The sequence below is a fragment of the Heterodontus francisci genome, chromosome 38, assembly GCF_036365525.1.
Source record: "Heterodontus francisci isolate sHetFra1 chromosome 38, sHetFra1.hap1, whole genome shotgun sequence".
NCBI classification, from domain to species: domain Eukaryota; kingdom Metazoa; phylum Chordata; class Chondrichthyes; order Heterodontiformes; family Heterodontidae; genus Heterodontus; species Heterodontus francisci.
In genome coordinates this window covers 28,001,572-28,028,049 of record NC_090408.1, presented here as the reverse complement: position 1 = coordinate 28,028,049, position 26,478 = coordinate 28,001,572, and the positions used below count along the sequence as shown (strand labels likewise).

The window sequence follows — 26,478 nt, the reverse complement described above, 5'->3', positions numbered from 1 at the left end:
GTGAGATCTACTTAAACCCTTTCACATTTTGAGGACTGCTAACATCACAAAGGCAGTTTCTTATTTTATTCTAAAGAATACACTCACTTTAGAGTTACGTAAATATTTTATTCATCAACACAAATGCAAAGAAAATTCAGCATTTAACTGCTGCAAACTGTGCCAGACAATTATTTTTTTTATGCAGGGCTGAAAACCGCACAGCATATGCCATTAAGTTACCAACTTCACAGCACTCAGTTCACTCAAACAGAAATTCTGCGATTACACTGGCCGAATAGAATATTTTCAATCTTTCTCAAGTGTTTTGTATTCCGAGGTCTCCCCCACCACTAGATAAAAATTATAAATATTCCATATTTCAGCTTGAAATTGAACAGTAGGTTTTTCTTTGAAGTGTCAGGATCTGACCTGAGCAGTGCAGTTTATTTTGCTACTTTTATTCACAGGCCCACCACATTGGAAGTGGGCGGGGGAACGTAGCTGTGAAAATGTATTGGTTTTAGGAGGCAATACAGTCTATTTTCTGAATACATCATGTTAGAATTGAAACCCTTGACCTTAAAATAGAACCTCCCTCCCCAACACACACAGTGCTAGCGACAGACAGGATGCAAAGCCACATCTCTGCACAATCATTTTGAATGCTGCTCACATGCTCACTGTTTGCCACCAGCAGGAATGTTAGCTGCAAGTACCACGAAGCAAAATGTTACAAGGAGATACTCGTTTTTTCATGGAGGTAATGTACAATAGTTTGCACAGCACAGATTATGGAAACAGTTTTTAAAGCACTTGTTCATACTAGATCAGCTTGAGCATGAGAATATCTTCACACTAGTAAGCACTGAATCATTGTTGCAATTAGACCATCAGTCAATTAGACTGATTAATTGGGCAACTTGTTCAGAACGGTCAAGTTAAACAGGCAACAAAATGGAGCTTTTGTAAGCCAGCTCTGAGCTTCTGACGGTGAAGCTCCAATCAAAACAAACTCAGACAGCAAGTATTTTCTGTGCAGTAGGTGTGGCGAAACAGTAATGAATTATAGAGGAGTTATGATTTCACTACAACTAATGTATTACACGGAGATTACTTCCCATACTTGGCTTTTCATCATTTGATGCTGGATCATTAGTAAGCCTCAAATCAAAAATATCAAAAACAAAATGATCGTACAGCTTAAGACCTACCATACATCAGAAAGAGCTATGTTAGAACATACAAATAAGATAGTCATCAACAACTAATTTTATGCACTGAGGTGTTTTGCAACACAATAACATTTTATGCAGGTAAGTAACCTGAGTGACAAATAAATGCATTTTGATAGAGGGTGGCGCAGTGGTTAGCACCACAGCCTCACAGCTCCAGGGACCCGGGTTCAGTTCTGGGTACTGCCTGTGCGGAGTTTGCAAGTTCTCCCTTTCTGCCGGGTGCTCCGGTTTCCTCCCACAGCCAAAGACTTGCAGGTGATATTGCCCCTAGTGTAGGTAGGTGGTAGGGAATATGGGATTACTGTAGGGTTAGTATAAATGGGTGGTTCTTGGTCAGCACAGACTCGGTGGGCTGAAGGGCCTGTTTCAGTGCTGTATCTCTAAATAAATAAATAAAACAGACAACTTGAATGTCCTGCTGTACTTTTCCAGAATTTTATATTTTCATTACAAATAATAAATACTTGTGAAACAACCAATTGTATTTATTCGCAATTTAGCAAAGTGGCAGCGCAGTTGTTGGAAATAGACAGCAGATTCATCGACATCTGGGTGTACTGCATATCATTTATTCTCTAGGAAGTCGGTGATATTTCCTGCACCCCTGCAAAGCATTGTTAATTTCTGACATCAATGACAGATGGCTTGAAATTTTAACTTTCATAATTAAAGAAGGAATATGTGGTATGAGTGAAAATTAATTTAAAAAACACTTAGCCATTACAAAAAGTAAATGGATCATTTCCAATAAACATACAGATTCTTTATAACTTCAGATGCCAAGTACAAAAATGGTTGGCAAAGCAGCAAAAACATAGACATGGGAACTGATGTTGCTTAATGGAATATTTGCCGACAAGAATCACTGAATTTTTCAATGCCACTCAAAAATCGATTTGCCCCACCAACAGCTTTACACATTGCTATCAAATACAGAGGCACTGTTTATTTTCAGATTATCCTACACAGCCTTAGAGCTTTGAGTCCATCAGATAGTAAACACTGCAGAAACCTTAAGGTGGCCTTTGATAAGACAGCAGCCTGGCTTGTTAGTTTAGGCTCAGCCCTTTAAAAGCAGCACTTTACTAAATATTAAATTCCTCTCTCATATTATGATTTAAGATAATTTTGCTGCAAAGAAACCATTTATCTAAAAGTTAGAAATGTTTATTAAATTATTAGTCATTCTTAAAAGCTTCTGGCTTGCAGTTACTGATATAGATTTACTGCCATGGTTTGGATAAAGGTGATTATTTACAGTCCTGGGATCTGATTTTATGCAGAAGTTGCTGTTTTGCCTAACTTGAGTGTAACCCATATCTGTAGCATACACCCAGTCTACTTAGCGCTTTAAATAATTAGCCTTGAAATCGCACTTTTGTTTTCAGATTAACCAATTACATGATTAAATGCATGGATATGTTGAGTTAGCTGTTCTCAACAGCGGCTTGCAGTAGGAAAGCTCCAATTAGCCTCAGCAGCCTAGGTCAGGGAGCTGAAAAGCAGTCCAGAATCTCGCTCCAGATCACTGCCCACTGATCCTGGTTGAAATGCACACATGTGGACATCAAATAAGATTGGTACTTGCGGTGATGCCCACCCTGATCACCTGCTGACATTCACCATCAAGGACACGGGTTGAATTTTTGGCTCCCGCCACGGGCAAGAACAGAGGTGGGCGTGGGTTGAAAATATCAGCATTGGCTGGCGTTCCAGTTTCCTGACGCCGTTCCTGGGTAAGGGAAGGCGGCCACAAGATTCCGCGATCCATTACGAAGGCCAGTTAAGATCGTGGGCAGTGCAGGGGGTCGTCACCCTCCTGGCATCGAGGGGGCATCGGCTGCTAAACACAATTGGGGGGGGGGGGGTGATCCTGAGTATAAGCCACAGTAATGGCTACCACAGTCTGTAAATTGGGCCCGCACTTGAGCAGTCCCACCTCCTTCCCACCCCCGCGGCATCTAATTGGGTGCAGAGCTCGTTTCAATGCCAGTTAAGGAGACATCCCCAGCAACCTCGTGGGTCAATGATTGTTTCCGCCTGGGATCGGGTTTGGGACCCAGAAACGATGCCAAATTCTGTTTCCTGCCTCACATCTGAATAAATGGTCTCTTGGATGAGACTCTAGAGGTGACTTGGCACTCAGGAAGGAGTCATCGCATTCAGAAGGGAAGAGGAGGGATCCGGAAGAGGAAGTTGGTGAAAAATAAATGATATATGACCACTGGATGCAATGTTTGACTTGAATTTGATTTGTTGAACAAGACACTAACTTAATAAAGTAGTCCTGAACCTTGAGCATTACAGCACGATAGTTACACAGCCGGTATGTGAATTTACTGCTCAGGAGTATATTTCATTAACTGAATCAGGAAAGTGTACACAATAAATGATCGGAGATGTGTACCATCTCAAATAAAGGCTTCGAACACATCATGAGCACAAAATAGCAGCACCCTCGACCACCCCAATTCCCATCCCCATCAAAAACACAGGTTTGAACCCAAAACCCCAAACAAGCAACACCAACCCAGGAGAGATTTTTACAGGTGACTTTATGCATGCGTTGATTAAACGGAAGGTAATAAACTCCTTCCTTCCTGCAAACAAGTTAACACTTCTGTTAAAATATCGGCAAAGGAATATTCTATAAATTTGTTAAACCACAGCACAATTTCATTCCAATAATAACGTTGGAAGAATGCTAGTGGTTTGCTTCCTGCTGCATTGCATCACTGTGGAGAGGCATATGTCTATTTCTAAATGAGAACCAACAAGGTGAGGAGGATGACAAGTAATTAGCAGAAGCAGAACAGCCACTGCAGAGAGCAACACAGATTCTGCAAGCTCAGTCAGAGTAGTCCTTCTTGAGGCCTGCCTTTACATGTTTTTTTTTTTGGAACCAACCTGACCATTATGGATCTGAAAAACAAACTATATCAAAGTTTAAAATGATGTGTTCCAACTTTATTGAAAGTAATAACGAAGGTGTGTTGCTTCTTTAATGTGATGTGACGCTGTGCCTCCTCCTTGTCATATGCGCACTCATGCTTTGTGGTGTTCCTACAATACTATTCCTACCGGATAGACTCCTGGAAGAAGTGGTACGAAAGATTCCAAGAGGTCGCAGAACATGCTCGTGACACAGCTGGGCGCCTGCCTCCATGGGTTGAACACCCTAAATATTCCGCATCTACATCAGGAATAGCCTGTCCTATTGCATCAGTAGGGACCTCCTTGCCGCTTACCAGCTCCTACTGTCACTACGTTGGAGCCTGCTGCAGACAAGGGACGGTCAGCAAGTTGAGAGCTATCCGCTTATTCCTGTGTATTAACCCACGTGCTGCAGCTGGAGGCAGAGTCCTAATGTCACTCAATGATTTGCTCAATCATGGACTGAAGGACTGCCATGATGTCTCTGAATCACTTACCCATGGTTCTCTGAAGTCTGAACTCAAGCACGTTGATTCTACAGAATGTGGACAATAATCTTCAATGATATCAGTTGGATACTTGGACTGTGCTTGCTGCCTGTAATGTTTCCTCTGAAGTTGCCAATGGTGGTATTCAATGGCAGTCTGCAGTCAATAAACCCTTGCCGCAAGACATCGCCCAACTGTGTGCCAAGTATTTGCATCATGCTCTGCAAGAAGGTAAGTTACTGGTGAACTAATTAGTGAGGCTGAAGTAGCCTCCATTACATTGATAGCCCAGGGAAATCTGATGATGGAGGAATTTAGCAGGGACTGCGGTGATCCTAAGCTTCCAATGGGAAGCTGCTGGCAATTCTTCAGCATCTACCACCGCAACCCTGGGCATTGACTCATCCTGTCATTCTTCTTCGAAATATATGATGCCTTCTGAAATAATTTTCTGGGCTGCTGCCTGTTTTAGGTGGGTGCATTGTTGTGATGCAGCTCCTTCCCAAGGAGTTTCTCCTATAGTTCTGGTCTTTCTGTATCGAGAAAAGGGCAAGCCATAAGTACAGGTAATTACATTACCATGTTGTGGTTGCACAGAAAATAGACTTTCATTGATTCACAGAAGCTGAAAAATAATCGATTGCACAGGTAAAGCATGTGATTTTGGCTGCATGAAGCAAGGTATGTTCTTCTCATTCAGCTTGTGTCTCTCTCCCATCTGCATGTCATGTATGCATATACTGTTTTGCATCCACTGACTGCCATTATATGATTTTAAACAGGTACGGAGTTTGGTCTGTCAAAACCTTCTACACAGCTACACTCAAGCACATTTGGTAACAAACATTCAAGAGCAACCTGGACAAGTTCCTGACAATAACCAACAGCACTACATATAGAAGGTAAGTGGGATATAGGGGAAGTGACTCCCACTCACTGTGGTCTCTAGGAACTTGTTTGATTGCTTTTGGTGGTTGGAGGGAAATTTCCTAGAGTTGCCCCCCACTCTCGGTTAAATTGAGCCTGGGTTTTTCCTCTGTTTCTTTGTCTTTCCCAGAGGGATGAAGGTTGCATGGCTAGTTGATGGGAGGGGGTTGGAAGTAGTGCAGAACAAGATCAGGCTGTGCCTAACTTGCACCATAGACAGTATGGGACAGGCTTGATTAACCACAGGTCTTTTCCTGTTTGTTATTTTTGTGCATTCATACGTTTTTCATTTGAGAAGTAAAAGTGATATTTTGTGTTATGCATTTTAGGATCCAGCACAGTGTCAGAGATCTGCATAATATCTAGTCATACCATAGCATGGGGTTGTTACAATGAAATCCCCTTGTCATATGAACAGGATACTGTAATCTCGTATGTGCTCTTCCAGAAAGTGGGCTGATAAATCCTCACTAGGATGAAGCCAAGAATAAATTAACAGGCTGATTTATTTTACATATACTGCATGAATTAAAAGAGTAATACTTACATGAATTCTAAACTAACTTCTAACATTCCCTGCAACATGGAAACTAACAAAAGCACACGATCTCCGTTAGCGTGTTAAATACACTTTCCTGACCAGTAATTTCTCTGAATCTGGTGGGCACCAAGCTTAAGTAGAAAGCCCTTGCTGCCCTGTACCTGACTTGCTCACCAGATTTTAAAAAAAAATTTGTTCCATAGGATGTGAGTGTCACTGGCAAGGCCAGCATTTAAGAACATAAGAAACAGGAGCAGGAATAGGCCATTCAACCCCTCAAGCCTGCCCTGCCACTCAATAAGATCATGGTTGATCTGCCCCAGACCTCAACTCCTCTTTCATGCCAGCTCCTCATAGCCCTCTACTCCCCGATATTTCAAAAATCTCTCTGCACCCTCTTTAAATGCTTTCAGTGGTTTAGCCTACACAACTCTCTGGGGTAGAGAATTCTAGACATTCACTACCCTGAGAGAAGAAATTCCTTCACATCTCAGTTTTAAATGAGTGTCCCCTTAACCATGTCCTTTAATTTGAGATTTCTCCACTAGTGGGGACATCTTCTCAACATCTACCCTGTCAAGCCCCCTCAGAATCTTGTACCTTTCAATAAGATCACCCCTCATTCTTCTAAACTCTAATGAATAAAGGCCTAACCTGTTTAGCCATTCTTGATAAGTTAACCCCCTTGTTGTCCATCCCTAATTGACCTTAAGAAGGTGGTGGTGAGCTGCTTTCTTGAACCACTGCAGTTCCAGACTCTCTGTGTGCTTTACTAGCTTGATAGGAAACTAAAGTCTTGACCTCTGACCTGTACCCAGTTTTCTGTGTCCAGGGATTGTCCAGTTGAACTGGCAATCAAACCAGCCACCCCAGATCAGAAACTTGGCACCTACACAAACTGTTCAACCCAGGCCCTGCTAAGTGAAAAGGGAGTCATTCTATCAATGATTCTCCCCCACCATTGTTTCAACTGATGCAGATAACAGTTTGACAGCTGATCCACAAGCTTTCTGGCCTCTTGTGAAACCCTGATTTTAATCACTCCTCCATTGGTGGCCACAGGGGCCTAGGCCCCAAGCACGGGAACACCCTCCCTACAGCACTCTCCACTCTCTACCTCACTTTCTTCCTTTAAGACACTCCTTACCTCTTTGACCAAGTTTTTGGTCATCTGACCCAATATTTCCTTTTGTGGCTTGGTGTCATACTTTGTTTTATAATGCTCCTGTGAAGCGCCTTGGGCCATTTTATTACATTAAAAGTACTAAGCTGCTGTTTGTTGTTGTTGTTATTGTTGTTGTAGGAGAGCTAATCAAAATACTTAGTCACCTTTTTCCAGCAGCTCCAGCATTTATCTTTATCAAACTAAAAAACAACGTTGGAAGTTTGGAAATTAATCTTTATAATATAGAATCTGACTTAATAGGCTGACTTTTAGGATCAGCGTTGAAACAATACCATTCAACACTGACCTTGAAGAAAACTGCTCATTAAGATCTAGTGATCTCTGTGACATGGTTTTCCCTTTTCCAGATGGCAGTTTAAATTTGGTGTGAAGTCAAGGGGATCTCCAGGTGTCCAGCGCAGTGATGTCAGCAAGCAGGGTAAGCAGCCAATTACACTGAAGGATTCTCATAGACAGCAAATCAGTGAGTTAAAAGCACTAATTATCCTTCACTTTTACTTCAGCAAAATAAATGATTATGTTTGGACTAAGACAGAAGCTAAAACTTGAAGATTTGTTTGTTTTTTAATGTGGATATTATCATAATGGAGAAATTTGACATTCCACAAATATAAAATTGGCTTTCAGGGGCAGTAAGGGTATTTAACAATGATTACAAACGCAGTTACTCCTCATTCACCAAGGTGCAACATTTTCAAGCGTTCTTACAGTGAGACCAACAGCATAAAAGTGGAAGTTTTCATGAATTCGCTGATTGCTTAGGGATTGCACTCCGGGCGACCCCAACAGGGCACCCTCTGCAGGAGAATCACCAATTCTGGATTTCTGGAATCTGGATTTCCGTGCTATTTTGCGCATGTGCGGACTCCCAAAGTTGCTGTCAGTTTCAGTGGAGTAATGACAGCGAATGTTGACAGTTTTGCCATTACTACCACTACAAAATCCAGGCCTATATCAAAAGGAAATTACAGGTTAAAACAAAAAATTATTATGGCCAACGAGTCAAAGGTCCCGAAATATGATGGTATCTTGCCCACAGAATGTATGTGAGGTGACAGTGCATTTCAAATGTCAACAGTAAATGTGAATAATGCCAGTCTTTGAACTGTTTTAGCTGCATCTTTCTAGGTTATTCTTCCTTGGTCTATGGTATGAATTCACAACCATCTTCATTGCTCCTGCTTTGTGTTACAACTACAGCAGAGTTCCTGGACCAACTCAATTTCAATATACTAAGGTATTCCAGCAAACCTGTCTGATATCTTATTTTAGGAATACTTAGTTCGCTGTAATACGACAGCCTCCATATGTGAAGTAATACATTTTTTCACCATTTATTTAGCATTCTTGGCATTTTTCAAGTTAACCACCACCTTCCGGCTTCAGCAGGTACATTAACTAATGTTTGAAGACAGAGGATTGACTCCCCCCCCCCCACCCCTCACCAACACCTGCTTGACCCTCTGGTTATGGGTTTTATAAAATTTTCATATCAGTTCACCTTGCTGTCACATCATGAATATGACCTGGAGATCTTTTTTGGCAAATCATGGTTTTCATCCTCTGCACTTTCCTTCCATTTCTCCCTGATGTTCTGCACTCCTCCAATATAGCACTATTTATACCAGTTAAGTAGCTGTTTAACCAGCTAAATAGCATTGCTGCAGGTACTTTCAGATTTCACAATAAGTTGTGCATCTTAAAGCTTCTGACGTTGCAACGGTTCACCATGTAAGCTTGTGTGTTCTAGTGTGAGAAAAAAATGGGCAAAAAATATTTTCTCCCAAAATTTCTACCCATGATAATTCATGAACCTTTGCTATTTACTGACAGGTAGCCAACTTATTATCTTGGTGATAAACATTTGTTAAGATTATAAATACTTCTCAACATTTTGAGCAGTCCCAGAATAAAGAAGTGGGGGAGAAGGGTTGATTTTGAATTGCCACCTGATCCGTTTACATTGGAAAACAGTGCAAAATTGGGGGGAGAAAACACCTACTGATTGAGTTGCATGGACTTTTGGCAGTCAATGTGGCAGCATTCAAAATGTCCAGCTAGTGCTCCCGCCTGAAACAGGCAGGAAGCTTATTAAAAGTATTAAAACTGAGGTACTCTTGTCGGAGCCATTGAGCAGGCATAGTACGATCCCAATATATTGTCCACTTGGCGTGCGTTCCAGTTAAATATCACCCTTGTTGCCTCCTAATGTGTAGTAAATGTACCACCATTCTACCACCTTCCCCAATTGCTTTGCGAAATACCTGTCTATATGAAATAATAGGTCTATCATGACATATATCAGTATGTGTCAAAATAGAAGGCAGATTTCATAACTATTAAACCATCAACAAGGTTGCTATTTACTGACAGGTAGCCAACTTATTATCTTGGTGATAAACATTTGTTAAGATTATAAATACTTCTCAACATTTTGAGCTTTTATATCAGATATGAATATAAATAGGCAGGGTGTAATCGAGCTACAAGCTCTTTCAAACGTTGCAATCTGCTCACTACAGATTTTGCGTGAATTGAGGAGAAAGCTCATTGGCAGATTGCCAATCACAACATTTCCTCAGCTGTTACTAACACTTTTAGAAATTCTATATGCAAATAACTAGCTTGCTACTAAAACTACAGACAACATGGGCTGAATTTTACCTTAGGTGGATGGGAATTCGCCCGCGACGTGAAAGTCGGTGGCAAACCCGTTTCCGCCTAGCCCGGGGATCCGTCCCGCATTTTACGGGTCCCCGGGCTTCAATTGTCCCGAGGCAGGACTTCCACCCACTTGAGGGAGGAGATCCCGCCTTAGTGAGCTGCGCAGTGGCCACTGCTGGGACTGCAGCTCAGCCGAAGCCATGGATCCAGCAGGGAAGATAAGTAGGGGCATGCCTCACCAGGGGGATCAGTCCTTTCTTGGTGAGGCTGGAGTGGTTGTTTGGGGGGTGGGGGGGCGTCTTGGGTCCAGTGGGTGGGTTGGAAGGTGGGGGCGGCCCTCAATCGGGTACCCTGTGCCTGATTGCCGTGCCCCCCCTCCCAGGGCGCGGAAAAGCCAGCAGCTATCGCTGGGCAGCCTTTTGCGTCCCCAGCACGCCCACCTGCCACGGGTAAAATACCCGTGGAGGCGGGCGAGGGCCCTTAAGTGGCCGTTAAGTGGCCATTTAAGGGCCTTGATTGGCCTTGGGCAGGCGGGCCGTTACCCACCCCCCGCCCGACGCTGTAAACTTTGCCGGAGGCGAAAGCGGGGCGGGTAGGCCTCCCGGAGCCTTCTGCTCAATTTTACACCGCCTACACGCCACCATCCAACCCGCTGAGGCGGTGTAAAATTCAGCCCCATACTTGTATTTAATGAAAGAATGTGGTGCATACAGATTAATTATCATGGCAATAAACTGTAGATCAGTGCAAGTTAAACTTGCAGAAATTAGATATTAGTCATTCATTCTTCAACAGAAATGTTATTCACACCAACTTTACAGAATAGCCTGTGATGTCAACTGTGACATCACAGAAAAAAATAAAGGATTGTTCGTAACAACAAATGTCTGACTGATGTAAGTTGATCTGAGTGGTTAGCTAGATCTTGTGACTGACTTGATATCCAAATTTTTAAAAATACCACACTTTCAGAAGGATGTTGAAGCTTTAGAGAGGGTGCAGAAAAGATTCACGAGACTGGTTCCAGGGATGAGGAACTTCAGTTACGTGGATAGGTTGGAGAAGCTGTTCTCCATGGAGAAGAGAAGATTAAGAGGAGATTTGACAGATGTGTTCAAAATCATGAGGGGTCTGGACACAGTAGATAGGGAGAAACTGTTCCCATTAGCTGAAGGATCCAAAAGCAAAGGACACCGATTTAAGGTGATTAGCAAAAGAAGCAACAGCGACATGAGGAAAAGCTTTTTTATGCAGCGAGTGGTTGGAATCTGGAATGCACTGCCTGAGAGTGTGGTGGAGGCAGATTCAATCGAGGCCTTCAAAGAGAACTGGACAATTATCTGAAAAGAAATAATTGCAGGGCTATGGGGAAAAGGCAGGGGAATGTGTCTAGGTGAGTTGCTGTTGCAGAGAGCTAACACAGTCTGTGCTGTAACCATTCTATGATTCTATGACCTGCGTGCAATTTTCCATCATAATAGAAACTGTCCAAATAAACTTAACAAACAGCCTCCCACAAAGGTGGTGCTTCATTATAGCGTGACACCTTTATGTGGGCCATTCTCATGATAGGTATGGACACACAGTAATTTATAATGGAAAAATAAACATTGTACATCAACAGGCCCTGATGCCCTTGCCCTTAACCTGAAGATTACAGTAGTTCTTGACTCCCCATATCTAACACCATGGGAGATTGATTGATACTCGAAAAATATTATATGCACGCAAGAGTAATTTCCAGCCATTATCATCTCAGGGTTTAAATGATGTCCTCTGAACCCTACAAAGTCCCAACATCATACCCAGGCTGTAGAGCTAGTTCCATGATCCTATGCCCCCCAGTGGGGACATACTCTTGAAAGGAGTGTAGGATGGTGTTAGGGCTACAATACTGTAGTGCACCTTCACTGATCTGTGCTCTCATTGAGTATGGTTCCCAGCAGGAAATAAGATGACAGGGGAATCACCTGGTGAATTTTATGGCTGTAGCTATATATTTTTTTAAACTTATAAAGTACTTGAAAAATTATGGTTTGGGGGGGGGGAGGCCAATTGAATTTTCAAAATTGTTTAAATTTTAGTGAGCCCGGAAGAACATTACATTTTTTACTACGCTGTTATTGAATGGTTATTACATTTACTAAGAGCAGATAAGAGCATTAAGCCATGCAGTCCTTTGTCAGAAATGTTGTTTATGTCTTACTAACATTTGAAAGAACTATGAAAATCTAAGAGGCTGTATAAAGGCCCTATAATCTTTTGTGCGTTTTGAATATTAGAAAGATTTATTCATTGCAGTAATTTTACTGATGGACAACTGCAGATTAACCCTAAAGACAAAAGAACTGAATAGAAGGATACATTTATTGATACTATTCTACATTTTTTTTTATTTAAAAAAAGTACAAAACAATTAATACACACTGCATTCTTTTCACTGGTGAAGACACCTTTTAGGGAAATATCCCCAATCACCTTTAATTAAAGTGGTATCGATATCTACAACAATAATGATTAAGTACCAAAATGAATTAGCAAGGAGTAATTTGCGGCATTTTCTAATCGAGTTCTCATCTATTAGCAGGACTACACTTGCAAATATGCTACATCAAAAAATGCTTTACGATAGGCAAGGGCTAAGAATTAATCACATTTTTGTTGTATTGTTAGATTAGTGAACTCTACTGTTCTTACCTCATTGTATTATGCGTTTCATTCCCCTTGGACAGAAAAGGCATTCTCATCTGTATGTTGACTAACAAGATGACAGAAAGCAAATAGGATGTCATTTCTGACTGAAAGTTTCCATCTGCTTCATCATTCAAAGTCTCCTCCGCAGAGACAGTGCAAGCTTGGGTAATATTTGAGACTTGTTTTGCAAGTTCCACAACTTTATTTGATATCTTGCTGCAGAATACATAGTCCTTTGTCACCTCTCGATTGACTTGATACCATCCCGGTAAAAGGAGAGACAAGTAATCATCCTGTGACAAAAGGCCAAACGATACTGGACAGCGAGGCTCAAACATACCCAGATGCTTCATGCAGAGTTCATCCAGATCTCTATCCACACCCCAGGGAAAGAGACAGGAAATCAGTAACTTAGCTGCGTCTGAGGCCATATTAACATCCATTTTTTTCACTGCTGATGTTGTAACCTTTTTAGTACCCTTGGGTTTAGCTTTTTGTTTGCTAATTCCAGCACCTTCCCTTGCAAGTCCACTTGCATTATTCTCACTGTAAAATAAATGTTCACGGACTAAATCTTTTACTGAACCATTTGCCTGACACGGAGCTGCTGTTGTCTTGTTTCTTTTTAAGGACATTGGTGGTTTTTTGCCATCAACATTAGTTAGTCTCTTTAACGTCTCATGGCTTTGAACAGGATTTTGTAATTTGGGCTCTTTCTCTTGATATGAGAGCAGCTGTTCACATATGGTGCTGACGTCAAACAGTAAAACATGGATGGTGCTATCATTCCATTTTGTCTTCACAGGTAGCACAGTGAATGGATGCAGAATTGGGTCTGAAAATGCGAACTGCAATTTAAAAGCAAAAATAGTGGTTATTGAGATGAATTCACAATAAATAGTCACTAAGCATGCAGTGTCACTGTAGGTTTGTGAAGGAAGTGTGAAAAACACATGAAAAGAGCACCCTCGATGAGCAGAGGTGCCCCACATTCGAACTCTAATCAGCACTGAATTAGTTGGTTTCAGCCAGAGGTGTTACAAGTAGCTGCAATGCCCCTGGATTAGTGAGAGTTAAAAATATTAAATAAATAATCAGCCAGCACTCCTGATCCTAATCACTACACAGCAACCTTTGCTGAAAATGTATGCTTGTGGATGTGGTGTGAGGGCAGGATCAGTTTAAGTTCTGATGTTCCTCGCAGTTCAGTGATGTGCAAATATTCAATGTCAAGGGTTAATAATAGCCACTTGGGTAAGATACCCTGTAGTATTGTACTCTGGCAAGAAGTCAGGGCTTTCAGGGGGTGTTACAAAAGAGGGAAGAGAAAAAAGCACGAAAAGGAAGATGGGTAGAACTAACTGTTGGCGAGTATAACAAAGGAACACTTAAATTCATCATATTATCTGCCCACTATTTTAACAGAGATGTAATTGGTTAAAATAATGGGTTGATACATTAATGCACTGGACACAGGAATGTCATACGAACACATAAAGCATTTCCAGCATCCGCAGTATTTTGCTTTTATTTACATAAAGCATTCATGTGCTTTTGCTGCCCAAGTAATTTGCACCCTATAGCACGTGTTCTAATGTTTGTATATAAATTGACATGAACTTTTTAAGCCACGCTTGTTCTCTTTGTGATCGTACGCTGGAAGCTAACAATTGGCACAGATGCTGTTCTGCAGTCAGCTCTGCTGTCAGCTTTTCAACATATGCACACACCTTCCCTCCAGCTACGCTGAAACAATGGCTAGCAGCTTCCTTCGCTACTGAGCTTGTATGAGCCATCGCTTGTAGAAACATTACCATTGTGCTCAGATCATAATTAACCACAACCCTTTTAACCAAAGAAGCCACTAATGAACCTGAGTAGTGAAAAAGGCACTGGAAAGCCCAAAGCAACAAGGCAAGCATAATAACGGCATAAACAGTTTAAAGCTTAATTCAAGTAATGCTCTTAAGAAAGAAAAGTTTGTCTTGATTACACAAGGCACAAGTCAGGAGCGTGATGGAATACTCTCCACTTGCTTGGATGGGTGCAGCTCCAACAACACTCAAGAAGCTCGACACCATCCAGGACAAAGCAGCCCGCTTAATTGGCATCCCATCCACAAACATTCACTCCCTCCACCACCGACGCACAGTGTCAGCAGGGTGTACCATCTACAAGATGCACTGCAACAACACACCAAGGCTCCTGAGACAGCACTGTCCAAACCCACGACCTCTACCACCTAGAAGGACAAGGGCAGCAAATGCATGGGAACACCACCACCTGCTAGTTCCCCTCCAAGTCACACACCATCCTGACTTGGAACTGTATCGCCGTTCCTTCACTGTCGCTGGGTCAAAATCCTGGAACTCCCTTCCTAACAGCACTGTGGGTGTACCTATTCCACATGGACTGCAGCGGTTCAAAAAGGCAGCTCACCACCACCTTCTCAAGGGCAATTAGGGATGGGCAATAAATGCTGGCCTAGCCAGCGACGCCCACATCTCATGAATGAATAAAAAAAATTTTACACAATTTGGCAGTTCATTATCGCTGATAAATATTGGTGCTCTGGGCTTGCCTGTGGCAAAATGCCAAATTCCTTGAGCTCAGTTACATCAATTTCAGACATTTACATGAAACACCATTGTTCAAAACATTTGACAGCAAATCTGGTTCCTTAAATGACCAAATTATTACCTTAAAAATTACAACAGATTTTAAGACTTTTTCTTCAAAGATCTAATATTTAAATAAATGTGTCACTCACTGATGCAATAGTCAAGTCCATGAAAAACAGAACGATACTGTTTAATTATTAAATCAAAAATAAGCAATTTTACACCCTTGTAAAGTGCAGTAATAAATGCTGCAGGTATATGTTTGGAGTTTGAAATGTTCCGGAGAATATTTGAGGAAAGACTATAATTATAATACAGACCAGGAAAAAAAAATAGGTATTGACCTCTGCTGGTTCATAAGCTCAATTTCCAATTTAAAGGTCATGAGGTCAAACCCCAAGGCTATTTGTCACTGAAAGTTGCTCACCTCATCTGGATGGGGTCTGTCCCTATAGTAGCAAAACATTCCATTTGAGAAGAGTGGGGGGGGGGGGGGGGGAAGGGAAAAAGAATTGGTTGCACCATTTATGCATCCTATCCACTAACGCAGAGGGATATTGGTAGTAACTGTGGAGGAGCAGCTGGACTATTCACTTCAATCCCCCCTCTCTAATATTTTCAAACTGTGTGAATGGCTGGATGAACAAGATCAAAATTACACAGGACTACATAAGACAAAATGGGGGAGAAACAGCCCATTCGGCCCAGCAATCCATGCTGGCTAGGCTCCACTCGAGCCTCCTCCCATCTTTCCTCATCTAAATCTATCATTGTAACTCTCTATTCCCTTCTGCCTCATATGCTTGTCTAGCCTCCCCTTAAATGCATCTATACTATTCACTTCAACCAGGACATCATTCTCACCACTCTGTGGCTTAAAAATGTTTCTTCTGAATTCCCTTTTGGATTTCTTGGTGATTATCTTATATTGATGGCCTCTAGTTATGCTCTTCCCCACAAGTGGAAACATTATCTCTGTATCCACTCTATCAAAACTTTCATAATTTTAACACATATGTTAAGGACAGTAGGGAAAAATTGGATTTTTTCTCCTCAAAAGTAGAAAGGAATTTTGTGGTGTACAGCTGGAATTATTTTGCTCAAATGATTGAACACGTAATACAATTTAAAAAGAAGGTTCCAGAGCCTCAATACCAATCATTTCTTCATTTTTTGTGTTGATAGTGACGAACGTATTGCTGGCACTTTAGGAACATTACATAATTAATATTTCTTCCCTGCCCCACAATAATTTCTGTTGCCTAGAGACTGCTTTTGGACAGAACAGAATAAAACCATATTTCTCCTTCACCTGAACTACTCAGTATCCTGAAATTTATTTGAAATGCATTTGATATAAAAAGTGGAAAAGAGTTAAATTACTAATGCATTGTGAATCTCATGAGTTTAACTGTTTTCTATCTTCACTTCCACCTGAATGCCTCTTCCATCACCACAACGGTAAGTAGTGTAAAAATACATTGATGCATTAAGCAGCTTTGAATCAAGAGTGGACTATGAGCCTACACATTACAGTTTGTGTTCTTTTATACCTATATCAACAATGTAAAGTTCACTGGTGCTATGTGAGCACTATTTGTTGAAAACCTATTGTGCTCCACTTCCTGAGTTCTGGAAAAAATAACTAGAGTGCCCCATAAAGGACACCCGAACTAGTGAGAAACACAAACACCAAGGAGCAAAAGACAGCAGCATTACTCATACTTAACTCAATTTATTCAGTAAACTGTGTACACTTGACTTGTCCATTTTGGTGAGGAAAGATGGGCATCGAGAGAGTGATGGAGAAAAGTATTGCTGAAGGGTACATGGTACAGGGTGCCAATGAGATTCTTTAAAGGGACAGCTCAGGTGCTTAGCTAAATGTATCTTGCACGAGGATCTCCTGCACCATTCTTCCAGCCTGAACTAGTAGTTTTGACATTGTCAATTTCTGCATCCTTGATTTCTGGTCTTGATTCTTAATTGTCCTTTTGTTCCTCCTAAACAATGGTTAGGCCCCTTTGTATAATAACTCTGTGGAAGATGTGGCCCACAATAATGATCTTGGTGGTCGTGGGTGCACAGTGTGAGGTGCCTCCAATTTGTTCAGCGATCTGAAGCACTGCTTCAAGTTGTCAAAAGTATGCTCAATAATGAGCCAGCTAGTTGCCTGGGCCTTATTTTAACTGTGCTCTTACTCTCCTTACACAAATCAACGATTCTCGGAAGACCGCCATCATTAACAACGAGCTCAGTAGACTCAATGTGGACATTGCAGCACTTCAGGAGACTCGCCTCCCCGCGAGTGGCTCTCTAGCAGAGCAAGACTACACCTTCTTCTGGCAGGGCAGGGATCCTGAAGAACCAAGACAGCATGGAGTGGGCTTCGCCATCAGAAACTCCTTGCTCAGCATGATAGAGCCTCCCTCAAATGGCTCGGAACGCATACTGTCCATCCGACTGCTCACCACCTCTGGTCCAGTACACCTACTCAGCATCTATGCTCCAACACTCTGTTCCGCACCTGAAGCTAAAGACCAGTTCTATGAACAACTCCATAACATCATTAGCAGCATCCCCAACACCGAACACCTATTCCTGCTGGGGGACTTTAATGCCAGGGTTGGGGCCGACCATGACTCATGGCCCTCCTGCCTTGGGCGCTATGGCGTTGGAAGGATGAATGAGAACGGGCAGAGACTGCTTGAGTTGTGTACCTATCATAACCTCTGCATCACCAACTCGTTCTTTCACACTAAACCCTGTCACCAGGTTTCATGGAGGCACCCAAGATCACGTCGATGGCACCAGCTAGACCTCATTGTCACAAGGCGAGCCGCCTTAAACAGTGTTCAAATCACACGCAGCTTCCACAGTGCGGACTGTGACACCGACCACTCCCTGGTGTGCAGCAAGGTTAGACTCAGACCAAAGAAGTTGCATCATTCCAAGCAGAAGGGCCACCCGCGCATCAACACGAGCAGAATTTCTCACCCACAGCTGTTACAAAAATTTCTAAATTCACTTGTAACAGCCCTTCAAAACACTCCCACAGGGGATGCTGAGACCAAGTGGGCCCACATCAGAGACGCCATCTATGAGTCAGCTTTGACCACCTACGGCAAAAGTGCAAAGAGAAATGCAGACTGGTTTCAATCTCATAATGAAGAGCTGGAACCTGTCATAGCCGCTAAGCGCATTGCACTTTTGAACTACAAGAAAGCCCCCAGCGATTTAACATCCGCAGCACTTAAAGCAGCCAGAAGTACTGCACAAAGAACAGCTAGGCGTTGCGCAAACGACTACTGGCAACACCTATGCAGTCATATTCAGCTGGCCTCAGACACCGGAAACATCAGAGGAATGTATGATGGCATGAAGAGAGCTCTTGGGCCAACCATCAAGAAGATCACCCCCCTCAAATCTAAATCGGGGGACATAATCACTGACCAACGCAAACAGATGGACCGCTGGGTTGAGCACTACCTAGAACTGTACTCCAGGGAGAATGCTGTCACTGAGACTGCCCTCAATGCAGCCCAGCCTCTACCAGTCATGGATGAGCTGGACATACAGCCAACCAAATCGGAACTCAGTGATGCCATTGATTCCCTAGCCAGCGGAAAAGCCCCTGGGAAGGACAGCATTACCCCTGAAATAATCAAGAGTGCCAAGCCTGCTATACTCTCAGCACTACATGAACTGCTGTGCCTGTGCTGGGACGAGGGAGCAGTACCCCAGGACATGCGCGATGCCAACATCATCACCCTCTATAAAAACAAAGGTGACCGCGGTGACTGCAACAACTACCGTGGAATCTCCCTGCTCAGCATAGTGGGGAAAGTCTTTGCTCGAGTCGCTCTGAACAGGCTCCAGAAGCTGGCCGAGCGCGTCTACCCTGAGGCACAGTGTGGCTTTCGTGCAGAGAGATCGACTATTGACATGCTGTTCTCCCTTCGTCAGATACAGGAGAAATGCCGTGAACAACAGATGCCCCTCTACATTGCTTTCATTGATCTCACCAAAGCCTTTGACCTCGTCAGCAGACGTGGTCTCTTCAGACTACTAGAAAAGATCGGATGTCCACCAAAGCTACTAAGTATCATCACCTCATTCCATGACAATATGAAAGGCACAATTCAACATGGTGGCTCCTCATCAGAGCCCTTTCCTATCCTGAGTGGTGTGAAACAGGGCTGTGTTCTCGCACCCACACTTTTTGGGATTTTCTTCTCCCTGCTGCTTTCACATGCGTTCAAATCCTCTGAAGAAGGAATTTTCCTCCACACAAGATCAGGGGGCAGGTTGTTCAACCTTGCCCGTCTAAGAGCGAAGTCCAAAGTACGGAAAGTCTTCATCAGAGAACTCCTCTTTGCTGACGATGCTGCTTTAACATCTCACACTGAAGAATGCCTGCAGAGTCTCATCGACAGGTTTGCGTCTGCCTGCAATGAATTTGGCCTAACCATCAGCCTCAAGAAAACGAACATCATGGGGCAGGATGTCAGAAATGCTCCATCCATCAATATTGGCGACCACGCTCTGGAAGTGGTTCAAGAGTTCACCTACCTAGGCTCAACTATCACCAGTAACCTGTCTCTAGATGCAGAAATCAACAAGCGCATGGGTAAGGCTTCCACTGCTATGTTCAGACTGGCCAAGAGAGTGTGGGAAAATGGCGCACTGACACGGAACACAAAAGTCCGAGTGTATCAGGCCTGTGTCCTCAGTACCTTGCTCTACGGCAGCGAGGCCTGGACAACGTATGCCAGCCAAGAGCGACGTCTCAATTCATTCCATCTTCGCTGCCTTCGGAGAATACTTGGCATCAGGTGGCAGGACTATATCTCCAACACAGAAGTCCTTGAAGCGGCCAACACCCCCAGCTTACACACACTACTGAGTCAGCGGCGCTTGAGATGGCTTGGCCATGTGAGCCGCATGGAAGATGGCAGGATCCCCAAAGACACATTGTACAGCGAGCTCGCCACTGGTATCAGACCCACCGGCCGTCCATGTCTCCGTTATAAAGACGTCTGCAAACGCGACATGAAATCGTGTGACATTGATCACAAGTCGTGGGAGTCAGTTGCCAGCATTCGCCAGAGCTGGCGGGCAGCCATAAAGACAGGGCTAAATTGTGGCGAGTCGAAGAGACTTAGTAGTTGGCAGGAAAAAAGACAGAGGCGCAAGGGGAGAGCCAACTGTGCAACAGCCCCAACAAACAAATTTCTCTGCAGCACCTGTGGAAGAGCCTGTCACTCCAGAATTGGCCTTTATAGCCACTCCAGGCGCTGCTTCACAAACCACTGACCACCTCCAGGCGCGTATCCATTGTCTCTCGAGATAAGGAGGCCCAAAAGAGAAAGACCTCAGTCTGTGACTGTTGAATAAGTGTTATTGGCAAGGGATAAAAATAGAATCCCTTTTCATCGAAGATACATCATTATGGATGGAAGCACAAATACTACATGGGTACAATCATCCATTACACTTGTGGAAAGCCAGCAATGGAACAGAATTGTATTGTTCTCACACATTCTTGCTTTGGCCAGTGACAAAGTGATGGAATCATTACCTTTCCTGAATGAAGTATCAATCTCCTCCTTAATGCACCTGTAAGCAGTGAATAACACTGCAGCCATCTCTATCTGTAGCCTGGAAGGAACCAAAATAAAAAGGAAGTATGTGCTGTCGTGACCTTAACTGTAACTGAGTGTACCAACCAGATTGCAGGCATCAGTCACAAGTCCTCCTGCAGCAGATGACACAGCCTACACTCTTCCACCCTGCTAAGATACTACTGCTCAATCAATCACAGGTAGCTGGGCACAATGCATAACGTTGTGGTAGATCCAGACAATATGCTGCTGATGCCATCAGACTTGACTGGCAATATATTCCTGCTCTTACTCCAGGTTGCCCACCAAGTCATGTGTTAGAGCCATTAAGTACAATGCCAACAGTCTACAATCTTCTGTCACCAAGAAATGAGTGTGTGGGTCTCCCACTGACATCAGTAACAGAAGATTTCTAGACTCTTGGCTACTGTCAATGATTCTTCAAACCAATTTCATACGAGTGGAAAGAAAGCATCATATGTTAAATCCACAAAGCTGGGAATAGGGTTTGCTCTACCACAATGATGCAATTATTAATTAAATTGTTTGTGCTTCAGCATCATTGAGCTTTCAGTACACAGAATTGGGCTCCCACTGATTTTGAAGTCGTTCTCCCCAAATTCCCACTGGTGGAGCCCTTTATGCCAACAACAGTTCTGGTATCAATTTGGGGCATTGAAATAACATATACTGGAGTAATTCAAGATCAATGTGCCTTGTGTCAGGCAAGGCTCAGTTGGTAGCACTCCCGCATCTGAGTATGAAAGTTGTGGGTTCAAGTCTCACTCCCAGGACTTGAACACAAAAATCAAGGCTGACACTCCAGTGCAATTCTGAGGGAGCGCTGCACTTTCGGAGGTGCCGTCTTTCAAATGAGATGTTAAACCAAGACACACTCTGTCCTCTCAGGTGGATGCAAAAGATCCCTTGACACTATTTTGAAGAAGCGTAGGGGAATTATCCCTGGTGTCGTCAGCAATATTTATCTCTCAATCAACATTAGAAAAGCAGATTATCTGGTTATTATCACATTGCTGTTTGTGAGAGCTTGCACTGCTCAAATTGGCTGCCGCGTTTCCGACATTACAACAGTGGTTACACTTCAAAAGTACATCATTAGCTGTAAAGTGCTTTGGGACATTGTGTGGTCATGAAAGGCACTTTATAAATGCAAGCCTTTCTTCCTAGTTGGAAGAATACTTGCCAGTAGGAACAGGAAGGAGGTCACTGATGCAACGTATTTAGCACCCATTTGTTTCAGGCCCTAAAGATACTGTCCCTGAATTTCTTCTCCTCCCACTTTATCAGTGTAACCATAGCAGGGCACTTGGAACTTCAGTCTACCCTTGAATTACAATCGGGACCTCATTCCATTCCCAGTGTCAGGGGCCTTTTGGGCAGTTGCCATGCCATTTATGGTGTAACTGTGGAAAGCACTATAACGCAGTATAAATTGACTTCCAAAAAGAAAAGTTCTGCGCAAACCAGATACAACTTAAGCTACAAGTGGTGTGCATTCCCTATAACATCTGGGGGTGGTTAAGTAGGCCACTGAAGGATAGGAAGCAAAGAGTAATTGTTAAAGTTATGTCAGTGTGTGGAAAGCATTGAATGGGGCGCTACAGAGATGACTGGGACTCCTACTGTTTCCAATTTACAAAACAACTCAGTAGCTGGAAGCAAACTGGTCCATTGAGATACCAGGGAAATATTCAAGCTGGGGGTTGTTTCTGAGAAGAACTACAAGAATAATTTCTGGAATCAGGGGATTTGATGGAAGCACTGGAGAAATTTCAGCCTTGAAAGAAGGTGACTGAAAAGTGGTATAAGGAAGGCAATGTTCTGGAAAAGATAGCTGCAGAACATTCCGAGCAAAAGCACGATAGTAGGGCAAGCACATAGCTTCAAACTAGTCAAAGGCCAATTTAGCACCAATGTCAGGAGGCTCTACATGCAAATAGGTGATCAATATATGGAATGACGTGAGGAGAGAAGAGAAGGCAAAAATCCTGATTAGTGGATGCAATGATGGGGAAATTGTAGGGTCTTTCTGGATGGATAACCTAAGATGTGTTGAATGTCCTTGCTCATTGTATCAATTTTAAGATCAGTAGGGATAAGCTGAAGAAGTAGAAGTTGAAATATTATAAAGCATTAGGAATAAAGTTTTAAAGTTAGAGGCATCAGCAGTTGATCTGTCACCTAGGGTTCATACAGAATAAATAAGGAAATAGAAAAGGCCTTGGTTTATATTTTAGGAGCTCTGTAAATGCAGAGCTGTACCTGAGGTCTGAAGGATAATGAACACTGACTCACTATTCCTTCAGGAATGAAGCATGTACCAAAAAATGAGGACCAGTTACTCTAATAACCGACTATGCAATAGCTCAAGCGTTTCAACAATTATTTGAAGAACTTACAAATTTATTCCTCACAAATCAGGAGCTCTTTGAGGAGATAATTCAGTGAAAAGATTAGTGCTATCCAGTGGACATAATTCACTTAAATATGTAAGTAGCATTTAATAAAGTCCACGAGTGAGGCTCATGGAATTAATGGCAATAAGCTTAGCTTGGCAATAAAAAGCATTAGGCAACAATAAATGGGGAAAGGCTAGTTTGGGGGCCAGTGACCAGGTGAATTGTGGAAGGGTCTGATTGTTATCATGTTAGTTATGAGCCAGAGCACTTTTGGTCATAATATAACATTTCTGATGACACACAGATGACTGGTGGTTTGTTAGGATCTGTACAATTTTAGGGAGTGAACTGATGATACGAATGTGGGCAAAAATAAAGTAACACATAATCAGAATAGTAAAGATAAGCACGAGCATGTTTACTGACTATCCAGTTATACAGTTATCAGCCACATTTAGATTGACTAGAAGCACACCAATACAAGCACAGCAGTAGAATTCCAGACCTGGGTCCCAACATAACTCCACAGCCAGAGATGTGACACACCATGGAATATAACTACAGTCTAGTTTTAAGCCAGATATAAAGACTTCTCGGGTGATTAGTTGGACATTCTAGGCACTTAATAAACTGACTGCAAAGCCTTTTTTAATGATTTAAGATTACCGACATTCTTGACTGCACGCTCAGATTTATAATTTACTAGCCTGAAGCAGAGCTCTCTCCTCCTGAGCAGAGTGTGTTTCTAAGCCAGGAAATGTAACAGGGCTCTTGTGCGATATGCTTTAGATTCTGCACCCCGGGTCTCTTATGGTAATGCAGTTTAGATACAGCCTTAAAGTATCCAGTCAATGTGAAGCTATTGTCAGCAAGGCTAATTATGTACTTAAAATACTTCTCAAGGGCTTTTGATTAGGAGGCAAAAGAGGCTATTTTAACCCTAAATATGCAATTGGTATGAAATATAATGTGTGTTTTCTGCCAATGTTGCACTATACAGAATTCAAAACAAACTGGGACAGTTAACTTTGGACTTGGAGGCTCAAGAGTTATGAATAGAAACTCTTAAAATAGCAGTTATTTCCATTGAAGAAGATTCAGAGAGAATCCCAATTTCTTCCCAATTGAGGTGGCAGTTATTTATCTTTGCAAACTCAAAAGGCATCTGCAGAATTACTTTGCTGAAAGTTGTTTTCATGAACTACAACATTACAGCAAACTTTAGCTGCAAATATGCAGATGGGCGGCACAGTGGTTAGCATCGCAGCCTCACAGCTCCAGCGACCCGGGTTCAGTTCTGGGTACTGCCTGTGCGGAGTTTGCATGTTCTCCCTGTGACCGTGTGGGTTTCTGCCGGGTGCTCCGGTTTCCTCCCACAGCCAAAGACTTGCAGGTAAATTGGCCATTGTAAATTGTCCCTAGTATAGGTAGGTGGTAGGAGAATTGAGGTAAGGTGGGGATGTGGTAAGGAATATGGGATTAATGTAGGATTAGTATTAATGGGTGGTTGATGGTCGGCACAGACTTGGTGGGCTGAAGGGCCTGTTTCAGTGCTGTATGACTCTATAATTACAAACATATACACGGACGAGCAGGCTTTGCTAAGCAGCACCATGTCTGGTTCAAATGGACATGCAACGTGAGTAAACCACTGAATTTCAACATCCAAAGGTTAAGTATGATGCCAAATGTTACCAACAATTGTACTAATCACTAAATTTTGCAGATGCTGCAGCTGCACTTAGCACAGGAAACGTTTACAGGAGCTTTTGCTGCTGGTTCGTGACTTCTAAATACACACTGCAGATAAAACCAGGGAAATTTACTCACAGCTGGCACTGTACATGTCTTTTGTTTGTCTCAGTGAATGTACACTGTGTTTAAGTGTGCAAGTTTTAGATGCACACCTTAGAAAAGTAGCCAACATTTCTTTAGAGTCTAAGCTGTGATGGTGATAGAGGAGCCAGTGTTCATTAATCTAGTATCACAGATAGATAGAGCGGTGCTATGAATTGATTGCACTTTCTGGATAAATGATGCAAGTCTCCAATACAAATGGCATACTACTCCTATACACCACAAGTCCCACAATTTATATCACACAGAACAGTGAACTGGTCTGCATTTAGCAGATCAGTCTAATTTTTTAATTAATTATAACAGTATAGATCAGTAAATGTTAAATTCAGTAAGTTGTATTCACTAAGCACTTTGAATTGCGTACAAATTGTTTGTAGTTTATACAGCTTTATTTATTCAAGTTAACTTTACCACCACCAGAACACGATCCTACCCTCCTTCCAACTTACTTGAAGCTTCCTCTCCCTACGAAAGCTGTCAATTATTCTCCACCTACTGATAAATGTTGTGGTGGGGGAGGGGTTGATATGTGAGCATCAACCCTCAGGTAGGTTTTCAAACCTTGAAGTTTCAGAGGGTATGTGCTATGAGCACCACAATGTGTTGTTTTTGACTAGATTCCTCACAAACACAAATTGTGTTTGGCTTTTTTCTCTCCCCCCCCACCCCCCCCACCGCCATCCCTTGATGTCCACAATGAGAATGTAGGCATTAAAGAGGTCATCCTCAATCTTAGGAAAGGGCAATCTTCCCTTGGGTGTTTTTCCCTAAGCCATATGGACACCAAGGTATTGGTTTAATCAATACATAAGGATGGACCTCAATTGAGCTCAAGGGGATCTGGAGTCCAGCATGGCCAGATGTCACGCTTGGCCTGCCCTTCCACTCCTTTCTTAGCAGATGGTTCTCTAGTGGCCTGTGCCTCAGGCTGCCAAGTATAAAGAAACTGAAATATGAATGCAGAAAAAAAACCTCATCCACAGTGTAAAGGTTCAGAGTTCTTTGCCCAACTCGCTAAGAAACAATAATACTAAAAAGTTCAGAAAAGCAAGTGCATTATGTAGAAATCCCAGCAGACCAACCATCTACATTATTGCACTCCCTGTAATATCATGTTTCAGTTTGCTCGTCAAGCTGCATATTTTCCATTGCAAACTTTAGTCAATTATAAGCTTTGCAGTATTTAGAAAAGTTCCCATAAAGCAATTTGTGTTTGTGAGGACTTTGCAGCAAACAGCTAAACAGGATTGACCAGCAACCCTAAAACAGTTACAGCAAGCCAGATTATATCCTAGTATGCTT

The 26,478-nt window shown here is 42.6% G+C and overlaps 1 protein-coding gene across 6 annotated transcripts in view; it reads right to left on the bottom strand.

Moving 5' to 3' along the window:
- LOC137352469 (WD repeat-containing protein 72-like) overlaps nucleotides 1-26,478 on the bottom strand; it is a 279,396-nt gene that overhangs the window by 103,442 nt on the left and 149,476 nt on the right. For all 6 annotated transcript variants that reach the window (XM_068017967.1, XM_068017963.1, XM_068017966.1 and 3 more), the window contains one exon: nucleotides 12,655-13,499. In XM_068017967.1, the coding sequence (XP_067874068.1) occupies nucleotides 12,655-13,499 (845 nt within the window). The remainder of the gene's footprint in view (nucleotides 1-12,654; nucleotides 13,500-26,478) is intronic.